General features: G+C 49.3%; 6 protein-coding genes across 6 annotated transcripts; 1 reads left to right on the forward strand and 5 right to left on the reverse strand.

The window, feature by feature from the left end:
• Positions 1 to 662: 662 nt before the first annotated feature.
• LTR64_007623 (uncharacterized protein) lies at positions 663 to 1,587 on the reverse strand (the record flags this gene model as incomplete). Its single annotated transcript, XM_064901941.1, has 3 exons — positions 663 to 1,160; positions 1,223 to 1,300; positions 1,354 to 1,587. 3 exons carry the CDS (start codon positions 1,585 to 1,587, stop codon positions 663 to 665), a joined length of 810 nt encoding a protein of 269 aa, XP_064751620.1.
• A 364-nt stretch (positions 1,588 to 1,951) lies between these two features.
• On the reverse strand, positions 1,952 to 5,143 carry LTR64_007624 (uncharacterized protein; the record flags this gene model as incomplete). Its single annotated transcript, XM_064901942.1, has 1 exon — positions 1,952 to 5,143. One exon carries the CDS (start codon positions 5,141 to 5,143, stop codon positions 1,952 to 1,954), a length of 3,192 nt encoding a protein of 1,063 aa, XP_064751621.1.
• A 1,653-nt stretch (positions 5,144 to 6,796) lies between these two features.
• CWC22 (pre-mRNA-splicing factor cwc22) lies at positions 6,797 to 9,664 on the forward strand (the record flags this gene model as incomplete). The annotated part of the gene is made up of 1 exon (XM_064901943.1): positions 6,797 to 9,664. One exon carries the CDS (start codon positions 6,797 to 6,799, stop codon positions 9,662 to 9,664), a length of 2,868 nt encoding a protein of 955 aa, XP_064751622.1.
• Positions 9,665 to 11,629: 1,965 nt separating this feature from the next.
• AGC1 (mitochondrial aspartate-glutamate transporter agc1) lies at positions 11,630 to 13,804 on the reverse strand (the record flags this gene model as incomplete). Its single annotated transcript, XM_064901944.1, has 2 exons — positions 11,630 to 13,552; positions 13,604 to 13,804. The coding sequence occupies 2 exons, from the start codon at positions 13,802 to 13,804 to the stop codon at positions 11,630 to 11,632; spliced, it is 2,124 nt and encodes a 707-aa protein (XP_064751623.1).
• Positions 13,805 to 14,701: 897 nt separating this feature from the next.
• Positions 14,702 to 15,530, reverse strand: LTR64_007627 (uncharacterized protein; the record flags this gene model as incomplete). The annotated part of the gene is made up of 2 exons (XM_064901945.1): positions 14,702 to 14,995; positions 15,048 to 15,530. The coding sequence occupies 2 exons, from the start codon at positions 15,528 to 15,530 to the stop codon at positions 14,702 to 14,704; spliced, it is 777 nt and encodes a 258-aa protein (XP_064751624.1).
• Positions 15,531 to 19,656: 4,126 nt separating this feature from the next.
• On the reverse strand, positions 19,657 to 20,715 carry LTR64_007628 (uncharacterized protein; the record flags this gene model as incomplete). The annotated part of the gene is made up of 3 exons (XM_064901946.1): positions 19,657 to 20,084; positions 20,134 to 20,486; positions 20,534 to 20,715. 3 exons carry the CDS (start codon positions 20,713 to 20,715, stop codon positions 19,657 to 19,659), a joined length of 963 nt encoding a protein of 320 aa, XP_064751625.1.
• Positions 20,716 to 20,934: the final 219 nt, after the last annotated feature.

Genomic DNA, 20,934 nt, shown 5'->3' on the forward strand with positions numbered 1-20,934 from the left:
AACATAAGACCATTTGCTGTCATACTTTCAAATTTGAAACAAAAAGCAGCGGGGCAGGCTTGAACTGAATATTAGCGGGCGATTTGAGATTCGAAGATAGATCTTTATAGAGCTTACGAAACCCCTACGACGTTGTCGTCACTGAAATGACTATGCAGAGCATATACTGCAACTTTATACATCTGTTTCCACCGAGGGTTACAATGGTACAATCATATATCCTTGTCAGATCTTTCGAAACTGGTTTTTCTGTCCCTTATCAGGCTGTGTCTTTCTAAATTCACGAGACATTCTAATTTCTGTTGCCCGAAGCAAGTATGAGTGCTAAAATGCAGTTCTGTATTCTCTACATGTCACTAGATCATTGCTAATCGATGCAAGCTATTCAATCTGTATACCCAGTCTCTAATATCTCTTGGTATTTCTGAGAAGAGGTTCCAACTCTGCACAAAAATACCGCGGAGATCCGTAGATGGACAACATGCTACCAGCCGAAGTACACAGTCAACAGCCCGTTGGCTCCTATAGCCAAGAACTTGTAATGTTGCAACACCTCTTGTCGTCAACAGCGAGAAAAGATATAAAGCCAAGCTGTTTTAGTCATCAGTTACCTGATTGCGAGGGACTGATACCCAGATCATACTTGTTGGATACAAGTATTCCTAAGCCTCAACAAGCAGTCTCTCCTTCTCATCAGCCGCAGCCTCAGTATCAACAACTTTTCGCACAGCCATCTTCCTCGCAGCGCGCTGCTCAGCCTTGAACTGCACGGCACTACCCATAAGAAGCCCAAAGTTGACCTGAATGGGCAGGACAAGAACAAGATACTCCACAGGCTTAACTCGAGCGAGATCGTAGCCCTCAAGGACGGTGAACATCGCTTTTCCACACACGATGCTGGTGATGACGCCGAGGAGTAGGATCGCTCGAATGGCCCAGTTCTTCTTGCTGTTTAGGGAGGCGGATCGTGGTGTCTTTGTGGTGGAATCGACGGGGCGGGCATCGACGTAGATGAAGGTGCTGATGACGTGGTAGATGTGTTGGAGGAGGCTCATGCCGACGACGGCGGGGAGGAGGACGCCATTGAGCTTGTCGAGGATAGAGATGACTTTGCTCATGGTTTCGCTTTCTTCGTCAGATGTGCTGGTTGGGACCCACCACTGGGGGAGACGTTAGTAAAGTTTCTAGGTATAAGCCGTAATGATGGGTAGGGTAGACGTACAGAGAAGAATGGTTCCCAAACCATAGCGAACAGGCACATGTACAACCAAGCCAGGAAACACCCGACATTGTAGGAGATCTGTAAAACGTAAGCATCCGGTCTTTTCGAACAGATTCAACTCGTCAACATACACCATAATCTTCAGCTCCAGCAGCCTGTGTGCCGTGCTTCCCACCATAAACCATGTTCCCAACTCCAGCTCGTAGGATCTCAATCATAGCCATGAAGAACACAATGGTTCGTGTCTGCTTTCGGAGCATTCGAAGGTGTTGACGGCGAACAGCTCGCCATGTGTACATTTTGACGCCATCCTCAGTAGTGACTGTCTCTTGCAGAGCGGCTGCGAATCGGTTCGGGCAAGGCATGGTTGCGGTCGTGGTGGCGGTTTGATAGTGAACAGGCGTTTCTGAATGAGGTTGGAACCGTAGACGATGTGAGTCAAGTCTCATAGGAGCGTCTTCAAAGAAGTCAGAGAGTGAACACTTTTGGCTGGAAAGAGTAGAAGCTGATAGTGGTAAGATAGAAGAGGTGGTTCAAGGCGCACTGCACGCCCACGTCACGAGATTCAGATTAGGTCGTGCCGCAATTACGCCTTAGGCAGCCCTCCAATGCTTGTGGCACTAAAACAATAGGACGGCACGACAACGCAAGCACAGTCTTTGAACAGCTCACAGTATTGATGAGTGTTTGAACGATATTTGCTATCTACATCAGGCGCTGGCCTGGTCACTACACACGATCCGCAGCGAAATCCAACACGTCGCAATCGTCCTCGAAGAACCCTTCTTGTGTGGGCTCACCAGGATTTGTGCTATTATCATCCTGTGCTGTGACACCACGTTTGATTTTCTTTCTGCGTGTGGTACTGACAACATGATCTTCATCACTTACGCCGATTGATATAGTAGTCTCACGATGAATGACAGAGTCTGCTACCTCGTCGTTCTGGCTGTGTGGAGGGTTGATGTTGAGCCTCAACTGTGCAATTTCGTCCCCAAACACCCATGACTCTGTAGCACTTGACTTCGTCTTCTTTGAGTTCTTCGTTGACCTCGTATCGTGCTCGCTAGGTGCGAAAATGGATATAGTAACTCTTTGATCCGAATGGAATGGTTGGAAAGGCGCATTCGTGTCGATCTCGGCGAATGAAAGAGGATGTACCGTTCCCGCATCCGTTCCTTGAACGTTCGGAAGATGAAAGTAACTTGCAACAACGTTACGAACATCATCTCTTGAAGATCGTCCACCAAGGACTGGCAATTTGATGCTCACAGCTCTTCGAGCATCAAATACTGTTGCTTCCACCTGTCGTGCATCTCGAGGCTTGCTCTTACGAACCTGATAGTACCTCACTCCATTCTCCCCTAAGAGGGCAAGACCCCAGTTAGACACTCTGCGGGTCCAGATCAGACGATTCGCAACGACATCCTTCTCTGACTTGATGTGTAGCCTGCTCTCTCCTGCGTGATGAATTCTGCTCACTGTTTCCGTGGCTGCGCCAAGTGACTTACTAAGTCCCGTGGCAACGGCTTTCGAACCTCTAGCTCCGGTAGCTGCCGCGATGCCAAAACCTGCCTGCCCTATCCCTGAAAATCCACCACTTGTACTTGGAGTTCTACCTCGAAGGTTGGCTAAGATAGGCTGTGTTCGTCCTGCGAAACTCTTGGCTGAAGCAAAGAAACCGCCTGCAGGTGCTGGGTCATGAGAGGTTTCTGGCACTGCATTCGGTGGAGCTGAAGTTGGTCGACTCTTCCTCGGTCGGCGTGGCGGTGGCCATCGTAAGGCGGAAGCTGGAATATCGAACAGGTGAATCGTCTTGTTCTTCGTTACCACAGCCAAGCGTGACAGAGTAGGTAATTCCCACACCACCTCGACGATAACGGAGCCGCTTAGTCGATCAAAACGAGCGAGTTGCCTTACATGGGGAGTCACATTCACGTTGTCTCTTTCCAGATCTGGCGTTAGTACTCGACTATGTTTCATCTCCAAAAGGTCCCACACATATTGATAGTCTCCTTTACGGCTAGCAGTCAATAACATAAGTCCATGAGGTGCAAATGACAAGAAGCTACAGCCGTTCGGCGGTCGGAATGTAGCTGTTGGCGTTGCTGCATTGGACTTTCGAGCGGAGCTTTCGCTCATAGCTTTCAGGTCGATCACGGAGACTAGGTCGGGATCTCGTGTATGCGCTTGAGCGTCAGCATGGGTAGGCGGAAAATGGCCATATGAAGTTTGAGCAGTCTGCGGCACATTGCCATAAGTGTTGTAGAAGGGAGGAGTCGTGGGAACGTCCTCCTTTTTCCAGTAGTTTTGCCATGCCTGCGCACCCTGTTCACCCAACCATTTGCCTGCCTTCATCATCTCCTGAGCTACACCACGAGCGACCCGTCCGAGTAAAGTATCCGCATCGGGTGAATCAACATCGCAGTTGACAGTTGGTCGGTTTCCAGCGCCCAGAGTCTCCAGGCCAGCCTGCCGTCCAGTAAATATACACTCGCCGAGGATGAAGCCAGCACTCGGAGGGGTGGAGGCAGGAGGACATATTGCCAACCAACGACCAGAAAGAGCTAGGATCGGTACACTCTCGTCTGGCTTGACTTGCAGTAACTTTGAGTTGGTGGCTTCGGAAATGGTAGGTCGAGTGTGGGAAGAACCCCTTGGCTGCTCGCGTGGTTGTATAGTGGTCCAGAACTTTCTTAGACATTCGAATGTAGGTTCTTCCTCATGGCTAAGTGCACTAAAGACGAAAAGCTCGCCTGATCTGCCGGAAGAAACAGCCAGGTAATTGCCGTCGGCCTTGAGGCAGATGTGATTGACAGGATGATCGTTTGCATGAAATTGACCAGGTATGCTAGGATGTATGGTGTACGATGGAGTATGCAGCAGATCCAGCACATGACGTTGGTAGCGTAGAGAGTAAACAGAAACTGTATATCTGTACTGCGGATTGCCTCCTTCAGCAGGTTCAAGGTGCATAAAAGTAACGGCAAGTAGTGGCCTCAAGGCTGCGAAAGGATCTGGTCGGGACGTCCAGGAGAGGAGCTCTGCATCAGCAGGAGTGCCCGGCAGATCTGTGAGAGTGCCGACCTCGTCAACCGTCGTGCCATCATATGAGCATATCTGGAGGGTTCGATTGTAGCCTGTTATGATGCCTTGCTTAATCGAGTTACCGAGCTTTGGCAGACTTACGAAACGTGTAAAGAGGGGATCCTGCTTGGTGATGTTCTCGTCAGGCTTTGGTAGGCCAAGATCTATGTCATATGGTCCGTAGAAATGGGGTTGCGGAAGATGAGGAGCAGGAGGAGAGCCATATGCAGCTGAGGGTGGTCTAGCGTATCTCGGCAAAGGTGTTCCACCAAAGCTGACTGGTCTAGCACTATGCTGCGGAGGTGAGACTGGTGGAGTGCGAGTCTTGAATGATTTGCGATTCGAAAAGCCAGGCTCTACTGGAGGAGTATTTCCAGCGCTCGATATGGCAACCGAGTTGGGGCTTCGACCGTATAGGTCATCTGGAATTCCAACATCGCTTGGTGGTGTATATTGATCAGACACCTTCTCTGTAGCAGCAAGGTCTTCCCTGATGTTGACTGGTTTACTCTTGGAATGGGACGGCAGACTGATTTGGTGAAGGAGAGTGTGTTGCCTGCGAGGCGAAGGTGCCGGGTTTTCAAAGGCTAGCTCTTCGGTTGGTTCTGGGAGCAACTCTTCAGCTGGCGAAGGTTGGTAGCGTGCATTCTTGTGTTGTTTCCTGCCCTGCTTCCTTGGCTTCACTTCTCGTTCTGGTTCCGGTTCCGGCTCTTGCACTGGCTCTGGTTGTAAATCGTCTCGGTGGAAGTCGAAGTTAAGATCGGCAGGATCAGGGAAGTCGGGGAGATCGTCGAAAACAGGTTGCTGATGCTGATGATTCTTCCTTCGTGGCATTCAAATCTGCTTGTCTGGAATGTGGTATGGGAAGGTGATAGCTTGTTGTGCTAGGTGTAGCTTACGTAGTTGTATACTGTTTGCCTAGGCAGGTAGGAAGGAAACAATCACCCCGCGTTGCTACGACACGTCGATGCGGCTTGTTCTTGGTTCTGATCTTCGTAGCAATCAGTGCTTGTAATGTTTGTTAGTAAAGAGTGAAGGATTAGAGCATGAGTGTATCGATTGTCACATTCACAAAGGAGTCAGCCGCTCAGGAAACGAACATGACTGTTCTAGGTCAGGCAAGTCAATCAAGGTCACCTGGTAGCGGCCTCCCACGACCCGCTACGAACCTGAAGACGATCTCCAATTTCACTAGCGCGACGTGCCTGGAACGTGCACGATTTACAGGAACCGGTGACGGCGAACATCGTTCCTGCCGCCCGTGGAGTGATCGCACCTGCTTCTGCACGTCCACCAAACTGACGACTGCCGAGCCTCAGGTTTCCTGTTTGTATAAGGCATTGTGTTTACGGTCGATCTAGTGTTACAAGAGCTGTGATTCAAGAGCCATATATTCCCTATCTTCCTCGTGGTGCAATGATCGAAGGACGTGCATACCATCTGCATTATCGGACCAAGGTTGAGCTTTTAAGAGGAACAGGGCTCATTCAATCCAGCATCTTACGTCGCGAATACCTGTCCACATGTGTTTCGAGCTAAAATTATGCTGCAACTCGTGGTTATGAAGCACCAGAGGCTACCAGGAGACATTCGAGCTTCTGACCTGCAACTCAAATAGACTGGTATGGCTGAGCAAACACCTTCTCTTTTGCTTTTCCCAACCTCTTTGCATAGGCTCCACCGCCATATTGATCTTCTTTTCGAGCGAGAACAAACGCAATAACACCAATTTTGTACAGAATTACAAGCCACTCATTTGGACTTCTTTGCAGCGGCAGCCCTTGCCTTGGCTGCCTTTTTCCTGTTGCTCTTGATCATAACCATACCCAAGAACGACCCTACCACAGCTGAACCAAGCAGGGTCAGGATAACTGGCACTCGAACGGCCCAGACTCGAGGAGGAAAGAGGCTCTGTAATGGATGGTCATCGTCCACAAACGGCTGCACGTCTAGTCAGCATCCTGCACGGTCTCTCATTCCTCTGTTATCATACCATAAATAACGTCCATAGAGTGTAGTAAGAAAAGACTGTGGTCGCTACTATGAGCATAGCCATGCCTATGATCTTGTCTAACTGAAAAGGGGCATAGATTAGCATTACCCTCTCCTTCCAATACATCTTATTCTTACCATCTTTGCTGTCGCCCGACCAGAGTGATAATATTCGTGTTCCTGCTTTTCGGCGTATTTGTGACCCTACTGTCGACGTTGGCGCAAAAACATATCCCTGGCGTGCAACTGTGTTTAGGACAGAAAAGCGCATGCGAGCGTGTTCGTGTCCATGCCAGAAATTGCCGAATTTTAGGCGGCGGGCAACCACGTTGGAACGGCAAACTTTTAGCCTACCGATGAGGCAGCCTGCTGCGCTACTGTACAATCAACTTTTCGAATCCTGACCATCACATTGACCTTAATATCTCTGGCTTGTAGGGTTTGCAGAGTTCGAAGAAGCATGCACTAGTCTTTTAATCAGGACTACCATCCAGTATGTCCACGGCTATGCTGTCTTCGGCAGTACGTCTGCCAACACCACCACCTGGCGGATCCTACTCACCTCGCCCGTCAAACCCGAGGAAAAGATCACCTCCTTCGCGTTCGCCCTCCCCTAAGCGCAGAAGATCACCACCTGCCACAGATGGCCGTAACGGAGCAAGGAATCTGGACGCGAACAGAGAGCCAGATGAGAGGGAGCGTATGCTACAAGAACGATTTCGCGCAAGAGAGAAGGAAGACGCAAGGCGGAAACCCATGACCGAAGAGGAGAAGCAAGCTGCTGCAAAGGCCGAGTACGAAAAGTTGTTAAATATGCGCTCTGGTGGTACCTATATTCCTCCTGCTCGGTTGCGCGCGCTGCAATCCCAAATCACCGACAAGACTAGTAAAGAGTACCAGCGTATGGCCTGGGAGGCTTTGAAAAAGTCTATCAATGGTCTGATCAACAAAGTCAACGTGTCGAATATCAAGCATATTGTGCCCGAACTATTTGGTGAGAATTTGGTCCGGGGTCGTGGCTTGTTTTGCAGAAGTATCATGAAAGCACAGGCAGCATCTCTGCCTTTTACGTCCATCTATGCTGCCATGGTTGCTATCGTCAATACCAAGCTACCACAAGTCGGTGAACTGCTACTCAACAGGCTAGTCATGCAGTTCCGAAAAGCGTTCCGCCGGAACGACAAGGCTGTTTGTCTATCTTCTACCACATTCTTGGCCCACCTCTGCAACCAACAGGTCGCCCATGCAAGTATCATCGCTCAAATACTCCTCCTCCTATTACACAAGCCTACTGATGACTCAGTTGAGATTTCTGTTGGTCTGACCAGAGAGGTTGGCCAATTTTTGGAGGAGATGGAGCAGCCGATCGCTTTGGCTGTTTTTGACCAATTTCGCAGCATTCTACACGAAGCCGACATTGACAAGCGAACGCAGTACATGATCGAGGTTTTGTTTCAGGTACGGAAAGACAAATACAAGGACAATCCCTCCATTCGAGAAGAACTAGATTTGGTCGAGGAAGAGGATCAGATCACACACAGACTCGACATCGATGCTGAGATCAGTGTCGAGGATGGTCTCAACATCTTCAAATTCGATCCAGAGTATGAGCAGCACGAAGACGCCTACAAGAAACTAAAAGCTGAAATACTTGGTGAGGGAAGTGACGAGGAGTATGAGAGCGGCTCTGAGGATGACAGCTCTGATGATGAGGAGGCAGAGAAGGATCGTGCTGTGGAGATCAAGGATCAGACCAATACTGACCTCGTCAATCTACGCCGAACCATCTATCTCACAATCATGTCCAGCTTAGACTTTGAAGAAGCATCTCACAAGTTAATGAAGGTTCAGCTGCCACAAGGTCTGGAGCACGAGCTGCCATCCATGATCATCGAGTGCTGCTCTCAGGAGAAGACGTACTCGAAGTTCTTTGGTCTTGTTGGTGAACGATTTGCCAAGCTCAATCGTATGTGGACCGATCTCTTCGAACAAGCTTTCGCCAAGTACTACGACACTATTCATCGGTATGAGACAAACAAATTGCGAAATATAGCACGCTTCTTTGGCCACCTTCTGGCCTCAGATGCTATCGGCTGGCACGTCTTCTCTGTTGTCCACTTGAACGAGGACGAAACAACCTCAAGCAGTCGTATCTTTATCAAGATCTTATTCCAGGATCTAGCAGAAGCTATGGGCATACCTTCACTTCACAAGCGCATGAAGGACGACATTCTGCGACCAAGCTATGCTGACCTCTTCCCTATGGATCCAACCAATCCTCGGAACACAAGATTCTCCATCAACTATTTCACCAGTATTGGTATGGGTGCATTGACAGAAGAAATGCGAGAACATCTCAAGAACTTGCCAAAACCTGCCCCACCACCTGTGTTGCCAGAGGCAAATAGATCTCGTTCGGAAAGTGTTTCCAGCTACTCTAGCTACTCCAGTTATTCGAGCTACTCGAGCAGATCTGGTTCCCGTTCGCGAAGCCCACCAAGACGGAGCATCGAAAATGGACAAGGCCGTGGCAGGAACTCGGCACGTAGTGCTTCGCGATCTCGTTCACCACCACGACGTGCAGCACGAGACAGAGGCTTCAGCACATCACTTTCGAGATCACCCTCACGAAGGAGGTCACCACCTAAACGAAGTGCTAGGCACCGATCACCAACACGTTCTGTGTCACCGCCACCAAAGCGTGGTCGTCAGCCTTTGTCTAAGCGAAGAAATCGCAGTCCGACAAGGTCAATCTCACAGTCTTCGATTTCACGTTCTCGTTCTCCACCAAAGCGCTCAGCTCCTCTACGTCGTAAAGCAGATACAGGGGCACGCGAACGATCCAGATCCCCTCCACCTAAATCTCGCTCGACCAAAGACTCTTATAGACCAACAGATGTTCAGCGGAGATCTTTATCACGATCACCCTCTCGCTCAATATCTCCTCCTGGTCGTAAGACCACAAAACGCTCACTATCTCGCTCAATTACGCCGGCTAATGGTCAAGGCCGTGTTCGACCTCGCGTAAGAGGTAGAAGTTACTCAAGCTCTCGCTCGCCTTCACGAAGCGTGACTCCTCCACGTTCTCTCCCGAAGCGAACTGCTCGTCCTGCCCGCCGTAACTCGAGCTCTGTTTCGGATCGAGCCAGAAGCCGGAGCCTTTCACCTTCACCGTCGAGATCACGCCCAGCTGAAGCGACGAAGTCGCAAAGACAGAAGACAGGGAGATATGAGCGTTCACTAAGCCACGACAGGAAGAGAACAAGAAGGAGTTCCAGCTACGAGGCTCGTGGTCTGAAGGAGCAGGGTGCAAAGTTGGAGGCCGCGAGCGGAAGGCGTGCCAAGGCTAGTGATTTTTTGTGAAGGCAAGAACAAACTCTACGTGCTGACGCAGCTAAACTGGACTCGAAACATATGTAGTCAGGAATTTGCGATTGTGCACATCAATGATGTCAGTGCTTGCTTCTCGGCAAGTGCAGGTTATGCCAGACTTCATGAATCTCCAGTCACTGCATGTCAATAGATCATTTTCCTGCAAAGTTTGACCTTGGGCGAGCACTTTTCTTCATTGACATGGTTCAGCTTCACTCTTTACTGGAGCCTACAGCTCTTCTTTCACGTGTCAAGAGTCAGCATCTTCTAGATACCTGAACACAATACAGCCACAAGCCCTTCCGTTCGATATCCAATATCCGTTCACTACCTCGACCGTCCTCACAGCTAAACAACCACTTGTTGAGCCGACCACTCCAATAGGTGGTAAACCCATCGCCAACTCATATAGTTAATCAGCTGCAGTACCAGCTTACCATGTCGCCTTCTTCGTACTTTCCGTTTCTTCAGCTCCCGAAGGAGCTTTAAGTCGAAGTCTTCAAACGATTTTTCCCTCCCAACTTCGACTGTCATGTCCTGACCCGCCACTATGAGGCTGAACCATACCGCGAGCAAGAGATTTTACAATCTGCAGGCTACAATGATGAGATATGTCTTCTCTGACATCTCCAGATCTTCGTAAACAAGCTCAATGTGCCCTGCTCGCTTGTTTTGGTGGGGAAGCTGTCTTCTTCATAGACATTGACACTTTCGTTTGCGTGCCGCTGCGGGATTGTTTCGAGAGTGAGGGCAATTCTACAATTCTAAAGTCCCTACCACCAGGGCGTGTCAGGGTTATCAATCTCGAGAATTGTGCTTGGATGGATCACGATCTCAGGGATGAGGACCTTCAGCTGTACGAATTGTTCGACGAGCACTGGTCGAGACTTGCCAAAATACTACCCACTAGCAAAAAGCTGTCAAGTTTGGAGGAGGTCAGGATTGGTATAGAGAGAAATCGAAGATATCATCGAGAGAGGAGAAGGAAGAGCTATCAGGACTTTATTGATGGCAGGAGGGAATGTTATACTGAGAGCATGGCTTGCTGATACGTTGTTAAAGAAGCAGCCTAGCGATCTTGATCGGATGAAAAGACTTGGTGGCAAAAGTATTGCTTTCGAGATTGGCGTGTTATGGATTGTGGGTTCCAGCGTGGACAATCAACAATATCTGCGTGTGGTTTTCAGGATCGAAAATTCTAGCAAGGTACATGTGGCGCGCAGGACGGTCACGCTACGTGAATATGGTAGAACGGTTGGAGAGATGACGAGCAGCGATGACTCGGTAGCTGCTTGAGACCACTACTCTCACTATGCAAGAGTCGATCGCACGGGACAAGTTGCGCAGTTTGCTGGTAATCTGTATGGGACTTCCACAAGTATGAGTGATAAGGATCATACTACTCTCGGGTGGGGTTGGTGGCACTGGACTAGAGGCAGAGGAGAGGATCCGACTCCCTCTCAGCAATCACGACGTACCTTTTAAAGTGAGGGACAATACAAGAAGGGCTTTTTGACGCTATGGCGATGCAAGTAGAGAGTGCCCACACAACGATATATACACGTACTCCAAGGACGAACCAACAGTCATTTCTTCAGCAGCACTGAATAGAAGCAGAATATACAGATCATACATACATTCACAAAAAGTTCTCATTACATGCCCACTGAATCAGTACTACCAGGTGATGCTAAAGTAGTATCAACGCCAGCGAATGCATGAATTGCAACGCTATCAACCCATCAGTACTGTACTGCACTGCATCACAACACTAACATGCTCACTCACACGAAAAGAACACACATCTAATCACCGCCTCCATTCACAGCCTGAGTTTACTAAACTCGGTATAGCCTCCCTGCAAATCTACTGTATTCGAAAAATGTCTATCTGCATCACTGCGTTCTTTCTTCTCGCTCTTCTTTTTTACAAAGCTTAGCTACACACCCACTCATCTCAAGAACTCGCTTTCGGCCGACCAAACGGCAAGCCCATAAAACTCTTCCCCTCCGGCACCCTTATCTTGCCAAAGTTGTTATCAATATCCAGAATGACCTTCAATGCATTCCGACTCCTCAAGTACGACAGTGGCGCCGTATCTTCCCTCAGTCCCACAGAAGGCTCCATTCGTCCCGCGGCTGCTTTCTGCGCCTCGCTCTTCTCGCTGCCGGGCAGAGGTAACAGACCAGAAAGGACTTCGTACGCTGCAAGAGTGAAGCCGAATTGTGGAGATGATCGGAGGATACGAGCGGGCCCACCTTTCCAGAACGCTTTGAAGCCTTCTTGAGCGTAGATTTTGCGGGCAGCGTCGACGAGACCGTTGTATGTGGCTTCGCCTTTGCGGGCTTCGACTTGGAGACGGGTCTTGATGACGTCGCAGGGGGTGGTGAGGTAGGCGGCTGGCATGCCGGCTATGGCGCCTGCTGTGAGGAGTTGGACGACACCGAGCTTTTTCTGGGGTGATTCGCCGAAGAAGTCTTTTTTGAGATGGGCGTAGGTGGGGAAGTAGATTGCTGAGAAGGGACCGTCTCGTAGGAGGCAGGCGGAGGCGCCTTTGTATAGGCCGACGACACCTAGGTTGCGGACGATCCACATGGCTGATCTTCTGGGTACGGCGTCGCTGCGCTTGGCTAGTTCGCCTTGGATTTGTAGTCTGATCTTTACGATCTCGAGAGGGTTTGTGAAGACGACTTGACAGAAACCTGCGGTACCACCGGCTATGATTTCGGATGATAGTTGTATCGAGTTGCTCTTTTTGTCTGTGAGTGCGCCTCTTACGAGATCGTTGACAGTCAGTTTGATGGCCTTTTCTGGCGCAACGCCGACAAGTTGAGGTAGGACACCCGCATAGAGACCCTTGAAACCTTCATTGCGAACAATCTTGCGGAAACAATCGATAGAGTTGTCGTACATTCGCTGGCCAGGAGCAGAACTTCTTTGATTCTGCATACGTGTTTTGACTAGATCGATAGGGTAGACCATGAAAGCTCCGAATGCGCCTGCAACAGCACCCAGTGCAAAGTGATGCGCTGATTCTAGTACACTATGCAGGAAGCCACCAGTCTTCTGGACAGCTTTTGCCGCAGCTCCTCGGGCTGATTCAAGTCTCTCACCTACGTCTTGCCAGCTCGCGTCCAAGACTTTTTCGAACGAACCGAGTTCCAGTCGGGTGGATTCATTGTCCAGACCGGCAAAGTGAAAGAGGATATCGGCTTCCATAGGTGTGTATTGAACGAATCTTGTTATCCGGGCAGCTTCAGCCAGGAAGTCTGTTCTGCTGATCTTGCCATCGGATGATTTCGAGGTCGCATTTCGTACGATGAGGTCGATCAAATCCATCTCACGCATTATATTTGTAAAAGCTCTCACATTGGCATATGAGATCTTGGAGGCTGCTCCGATATTGCAGAGGGTTGGCAAGTTGTCCAAGATGTGATCAGAGAGCTTGTGACCTGAGCTAGAACGGATGATCTTTTCGAAGGCAGCAGCATCGATATAGCCGTCGTTATCTGTGTCGTATGCCTTGAAAGCTTGCCGTATTCTCTCACCGACCAAGCCTCGCATCATCTGTGCAAATTGTGGGTAGGTCAAAACATGTCTGTTCTTCGCACTACCAATGTACAGTGTTGCCCATTCGGACTCCCAGTCGAAGGGTAGAGACTCGGAACCCTTGTGTGCTTCTACTATCTTTTTAAGCTCATCAATATCGACCATACCATTGCCATCAACGTCGAATAATCGGAAGGGGGCTTCGTAGTCAGCGTCTGGTTTCGTGATGAGGTTTTCGTAGGCGTGGAAGTCCTGCATTGAAAGCTTCCCTCGTTTGTGAACATCGGCGACACTGAAGAGGAGACCATATTGGACTCGTGCTATCTTGTGCTGCAAAGTGTTAGCAGGCTAGTGATGGCAAGGTGAATGGTTGTAACTCACGTAATCTTCCTCTGGAGGTGCTATCGCATTAACGAAATCTTCCTGGGACATCAACAGCTCTCCGTTCTCTTCTAGTGATGCATGCTGCAGGAACCTCGCTCTCGATTCCTGTGAGACTCCTTCTGGTGCTTCTGTCCCTATCAATGTCTCTTTCAACGACTCTTTGATTTGCTCTGCTTTCGCCGGCACCGCCGTCGCCATTGTGGAGGAGTTTTATCGATGTATAGTATAGACAGCAGGTAGGAGTGTCGCAGAAAACGATAGATCGATGGATCGACGGACAAAAACGCGGAAGACGCGTGGGTGAAGATCGATCAAAAAATTATTAGGCTTGAGAATGGTTGATGATTCCACCGAAATTACGTCCACCTGGGCTAGATGCAAAGCAGGGAGGAACAAGAAGACTCGAGCAGAAGTGAAAACGTGCTAACACAATTGATCGTGGTGATGACAAGGTGAATGCTGAAGCTGTCAGATCCGGGGTAAGTTTGGGGAGATTTGATTCCGGATCAAGGGACTTTCGAGCAACGTCGCCAGGCCGGCCGATGGATCTCGCTGTCGCCGCGCCTCGTGATTTTTGGTAGCCTTCTAGTAGCCAACTTTTTCGAGAAAAGCTTCGACGCTAATGTTGGCCAAGTTGAGTTTAGTCAGGTACCGCGAACTGATAGCTGGATTGGGACGCGCTTCCGACAGATCCCGCTTATCGCGAGCATATTCCCATTGGTCCGCCCACTACGAGAATAGGCCAGGGAATACAGCTCCTTTCACTTAGGCGGTCAGTGCCAGTGGTAAGGACGTGCGGAGCTGTCTCGATCTTGTGTACAGAATGGAGACTTAAGCCGAACCTGACTGTGTTTGAACTCAAAGTGAATTATATTTCGAGTGATTGTGCTTGTCTGAAAATGGTACACCACAATCATACTGAATGGCAAAACGAATTGAAAGGTACAGTAAGTGCACCAAATACTCAATAACTCCTACTCTCATCTTGCCGGTACCGCAAAAAGCATTAGATGTATGCCAAATATACACGCTGGTGTGTTGATTCGTAACGGTCGTGAAAGTGCAGCTTCAACCCCCTGATTTATCCCCAGACTCTCAGTTGTGGTAGTTTCGATAGTATGCCTCAGGACCTGGCCCATAATCTGCCATGGTAGTGTGGTAGCTCTCTCGTGTTGCATAGCTGTGTGTAGGGATATGTAGTAGGCTATGGTCTGCTTGTAGATCACCACCGAGGCCACTATCGTTGGTCGGTTCGCCTTCGTCATACGAGTTATCTTGACCATCATCGCTTATGCTTCGATTCGACCTATGAGACGCTGCCAGAGATACACGCTTCTTATGGCCATACGGTGTCTTTCCAAGCATTTGTTTGAGACCTAGTCCAAAGCACTGTTCTCCTGGTCAGCTTGATACAATGTGTTCTTGGAGCCTAGTCGCCTACCAGCTTCTCCAAGTCTTCCCATTTGCATCCAGTCCTTTCCGCCAGTAACATCCACATCTCCTTGCGAAGATTGTCCTTCTGGTATGCACTCCGGATTTGCTGGACTTGCTCTGGTGGCCAGCGTGATGGATCTTGTCTTTCCTGGATCACCCTTGAGAATCGTTTCCTGCAAGCGTTGCCAGACTTTTTCCCCTGGAAGAATTGCTCCGAGATCTGTTCCCATTTCATCCGTTTGTGGTTCTCCACCAGAATCTCATCCATCAGAGGTGTCCATGGATTGTTCCCAACTGGTGTGTCCGGACGTGAAGCCTCTATCGGCGCAATTGATATCCTTGTAGATTGAACAGGCAGTGCTCCTGATATTGGTGTCGGCATTGGATTGTACTGTGCTTGGTATACTTGTTGCTGATAATGGTTGTATTGCTGATGTTGCTGAGCATCCAAGTGATAGTAATGTGCTTGCTGGGTAGTATCCCAGCCCATGGTTGGTGCGGGCGCTGTTGATACTGCTATTGCCATATTGTGCACCTGACTAATAGAACTGACCCTCCGGTTCGGGTAAGGTACAGCGTGTTGCACAGCAGACGCAGACCTTGTTGTCGACCGTCTCGCCCTGGGCATACCAAATGTTCGTAACTTCGAAAACGAGGCCGTATAGAGGCCTCTATCGATTCAAGTTTCGTGCGATGTTGTATATATTAGAGCTCATTAGCTCCCGAGGATGTTGTTGAGAGAGTAGAGGCAGTGGATGTTAGGGCTGTTGTCCTGTGTATTGGTTCACACCTCCTACTTTTCTCAAACTCCCTTCGGAACTGGATGGAATGCGTAGAATATAACGTATCTTGATCCCGTCGTGCTAACATTGCGCTTGAACCTCAAACACGCTTGTATAGTCAACGGCGTCAACTTCATAACAGAAACAGGTCTGGGACACGCGAGAAGCACTATGAAGCACGAACTTAGTGCCAAACATCCTGCAAGGGTGTTTTCTGAAGCCGCTGTGAGGGCGTTTACACTATTACCATGTGGGTAGTGCCAGAGAAAGGTGGCTCTTCCACTCGAGCCAGTCTAGCGATTGGTTGATTGTGCCATCGGCGTTAATTTGGAACATACTTCAACAGCCGCGGTGGATTTGGCGAGCATGAGGCTCTAAACTGTAATGGAAACCCTAGAACAGGAAATAGTCGTGAGCAGTGGTGCTGTGCGGATTGATGTGACTGCCGGCGGCACATGCGTGCTAGTGGACACGGTCCGCTCCATCTGCTAAGCGTTTCGTTTCGAGAGATCATCCGAATGCTTTCTCAGGCACACACGATTCAAATTCATGATCACGAGTATTTGATCGGTCTGTTAATCAGATACCCAGGCTGTCCTTGCTTCCCACTTCAGGGAAGCACACATATCGACGCGTTCTACAGTATTGAACTTCCACTCTTACAACAGGTTGTTTTGCTCACCGAGTTAAAACCGCACATCGTATGTTGAGATTTAGCGAAACGACGTCATGCTGCTCATCGCTGGAGTGGACAGTAGCAGGGGCTTGTCGAGGTTGTCAAATCTGAAACACAGGTAGACGCCCAATAGGCGCTTTTCTGCACAAGGGGCCAAATTTAGATTGACGGCGTCAAGATGCATTTGCACGTTCCAAATACTATCTTGTAGAGAAGGGTCTACTGGACGTGGATTCTCTCACTGCTAGCTCACGGAGTCATTGAGCATCGATGGTGCATGAGAAGGTAAGTACTTGTAGGATGAAGAACATATGTTCGTAGTTGAGATCCTGATCTGGAGCAGCAGCGACCGGCACATTCCGGTTCGTCGAACTCCAAAAAATGGAGTCTATCCGCCTCGCTCCTGCCGGTAGTAGAGCTCTTGGTCACTCCTCGATGTAGAATAGTTGTACCTGTTGCCGTTCGACGGAAAGAGACTATTCACGTCGACGCAGAGCACTAATCTGTCTTTTCCCTTGGTCCGAAGTAAAGATCGCTACAAAGGTCGGCATTTCAGTCAGCAATATCCTGTGCCGGTAGTCCATGCAGACTATCACTTGTAGTGATTCCGACGCTACGACAATACATGGCAACAACTTCTTGCTGGCAGCGTAGTGGCACGATCAAAGACAACTTTTTAGTAGCATCGATATTCATTAGGATATCTACACATCTCAACTTCTCACTGGAGAAGGAGCTAGTCATCAAGTCGTCACAAGTCATCAGCATTCGTAGAGCAGTCCTTCCTAGGCACAAGAGCAACGAGCCCGTTCAGTCTCTTCGCTGCCATCTTCTTTCTTCCCTCGTCATCTTCGTGTAACCACCATAGTAATCTGGCTCCTCTATTGGAGAAACGTGGTGCACAACAGGTGTTTCCGAGAATGACAATTGTCGCTGTTGCTGTTGTCGCGCAGCTGCTGATTGAGTCTTCTTCAAAATGCTGCGCTTGGTGCCATTGTTCGAGTACATGTATGTTGGCTGTTGTGACATGCTCGCAAACCCTCTTTGGTTGAGCTTGGTGTTGCGAGATGTGGGACTTAGTGGAAGAGGTGATAGTGGTGACCTCAATGGCGATCTAAGAGGTGCTAGAGGTGTGATTGGAGACTTCAGTGATAGGACTGGTCTGGATTGTTGTGTAGCAACAGGAGCGATGCTGATGGAGAGCTTTGGCTTAACGGCTCTTGAGGCAAGCATTTTGACTGATTTGTGTGATATGTAGATGTTCAACTAAGAGATCCTGAATATGAAAATTGATGCTTTGGTGAAATGACCTTGATCAACAAGGACGTGTAGCTTTCCACGGGAAGAGACTTGCTCTTGTTGTATATGCTGGAAGAGAGCTGTTGGATACTGGTAAGTCGAATTTGATATACTGATTGGCCTGCCAAAAAGTATGCTTAATTGACCGTAAATAGAAACGAGCAAATTCGAAACAGAGGGATGCCAGATGAGAAGCAAGAGAATGGGTCAGAGAAGCGTCTATATAATTTTGGTACAGTAACGAGCAGCGAAACAATGAGGAGGGTGGATGGCATTCAGGTACAAGTGGAGCATTGTGCTTCATGGTCGCCAGAAATGGTCACCACATCAGACCCCACTATGTCGACAAGAGCCAGTCAGTAGAGCTTTGCAACCGCGACACAGAACGAATCACCTTGTATTGACCAATCAATCCACGAGACTCTTCGGAGGGAACATGCATTGCATCAAGCAGTCTGCAAGCTTTCTGTGTGATATTGACGTTCAAAACCCTATCACGGAATATGGTTCGGCAAAGTCTCGTGCCCATACTAGTATATCGCAGAAGCTTTCAATACCTACGTTTGCACGATCAGTTCAGAACGTCTGGTACATAAGTAGATATCTTGTGTCTCTCAGCTGCAGCTCAATTGATTCTTGCAATAGCGAGAGACCAAGCATCTGAAGGAGAGTAGAGTTGAGTGTAGAGCCCCGGTAGCAATCGCCAAGTATGGCCGTCGATCAACGTGACAAGCTTCATAGCGTGCAGTGGGTAGATCACATCGGGTTGCTTTCTGGTATCACAACAGCTGACATCAAGGAATTGGTTCGCTTCATTCAGTCACCTTGTGATATCAGTTCTGTATAAACTCTGCATGTGCAGAGTGACAGCTGTGCTTTTGCAGTACGGGATATTGACTTGGTAACCTGCTCGCGTATGTAATGGCAATGGTATTGCACGTTAATGCCGGAAAGTGGTGCTAAGACCGTGTTGGTCAAAAAGTAGCCACGTCGAGTGACCAACAGTATGGTGTGCTCAGCGACAAACTTGACGATCCTCAAGACCTGATGGTAAAGGTCGCTAGTACAAACCTCGGTCAAGCCCTTTCCGTGTTGTGGTGATACGTCACACAGTATCGCATTTTAACATGTCAAAGCAGTTGTATTGTAAGTAGAAGCAAGCTTAGCATTTCGTCGACGAAAGCTCTCGACCCTGTGAAGGCGAAGGATTAGCAATTCAACAGAGAAAATTCACATACCTTGACCTGTTTGCTTAGCTCCGCAACAGCAATAGATGCTCTGGTGACATAGACTGACAAATGAACTCCTGCGTTATGCGAAATGGTGTGTACTGAAACAGAGTCATGGCGAAATCGTCAATTCAAGCTGATAATCAGGTCGAGCTACTGGCGACAAGTTATTGACAAGCAGGCGATGCGTTGTGTTTATGGTATCTCTGAAGACTGAGAGCAAGTCGATATAGTGCATACGAGATCAGTCGAAGTCGGAAGCTGATAATGTGACTTTTGATGCCGGAAGGGCGTGCTACTGATTTGAAACATGGAAATGCTGAGAACAACCATGCCAGTGGTGGGCATGCTGGCCCAACCATCTTCTGAAAGCTGCACCTGAGCCGCGTGACTGGGTCGAATACACGAAGAAAGTACTGCATGTCCTGAAATACGAACCGTGCTTGCCGACCTTTCCTGCGGTCATCGTATGCGCCGAATATTATTGTTCTTTCCAGGATGTGAAAAAGCCGATACCACCGAGAACGAGATTGGGAATACAGAACCGAAGAAGACCCTTCCAACTTTGAGACCTGTGAGAGTCGACGACCATCACAGTGAGACCGAGACGGGAGAAAGTGCAATGGATGCCTACCTCCCGGCATATCGATCTTCGCGAGGAGCAGCATAGTCGCGGCCACCCCCGTAAGACTCTCGCGGAGCCTCGTCTCGTGCAGGTGGTGCGCCACCACCGTAGCTTCGATCGCGGTCCTCTCGTCGTTCGTAGTAACCGCCTCCTCGTCGATCACGTCCTGCGCCATAGTCGTCGCGTCTGCTGCTGCTTTCGTATCGGTCAATTCGGCCGCCACCACCACTGTAGTTGTCGTCTCCTCTTTCGCGTCGGCCGCCATAGCCACCACCACCGTAGCCTCGTCGATCGTAGCCGTCGTAGTCACCACCTCGAGGAGGACCGCGACCTTCATCACGTCGACCACCGTAGCCACCTCGTCGATCATCGTAACGATCTCGGTAGCCACCGCCAGGTGGGCCTCGTCTACCACCGCTGCCACCAAAGTCTCCTGCGTATGGGTTAGTAACCAGTTACCGAGGAATAAGGACTTCACTCACCTCGCTTTGGAGGACCGAAGTATTTGCCTGGAGTAGGCGATCTAGGTTTGCCACGACGCGCCTTCTCGATGCTCAGAGTTCGACCTTCGATTTGAGCGCCTTGAAGACCTTCTTTCGCGGCATCGGCTTGGTCAGGAAGAACCATCTTGACGAATCCAAAGCCACGAGACTCCTTGGTGTGTGGATCCAACATGATCGAGCAGCTCTCAACCTCACCATACTTGTCGAACAGAGCAGTTACATCCTGCTCACTGAGTCTAGGATGAATGCCAGTCACGAAAAGATTTGTGCCTGTGTTGACTGCAGCCTTTTCTTCCTCTTCTTCCATTCTAGTGTCGCTTGGGGGAGGTGGACTGCGTTTTGTTAGGTTTGACTTGAGACAGCTTGCTTGGTAACCTACGGAGCACGACCATTGGGTGATCGATCTCGGGGTCGATCATCACGCTCACCTCGAGGAGATGCCGAACGATCGCGTCGCTCGTAGCCTCGTCCCTCTGATGTGAAGTCAGCCAGGTTGAACAGCGAAACACGTGAAGTCATCGTACCATCATAACCACCGCTTGTATCCTCGAAGTCAGCCATTACGTTTGACGTGGAATTGATGTGCTAAGGGGTGAATTTTCTTTGTTGCGACCTGTCAAGTCAAAGTCTGTGACTGGAGGTATGTGTCGCAGTGAGCCGTAACTTTAGTTACCTATCGAGTAGGGAAACAAAGAAGGTGATGAAATTCGAAGTAATCGGGATGCAGCAAGTTCGAGAGTGCTGTAAAGTTAGAAGAAGGAAGTTTGTCTATCAATCAGG

This window comes from Lithohypha guttulata (assembly GCF_036872675.1).
Source record: "Lithohypha guttulata strain CCFEE 5908 chromosome Unknown scaffold_6, whole genome shotgun sequence".
NCBI lineage: Eukaryota > Fungi > Ascomycota > Eurotiomycetes > Chaetothyriales > Trichomeriaceae > Lithohypha > Lithohypha guttulata.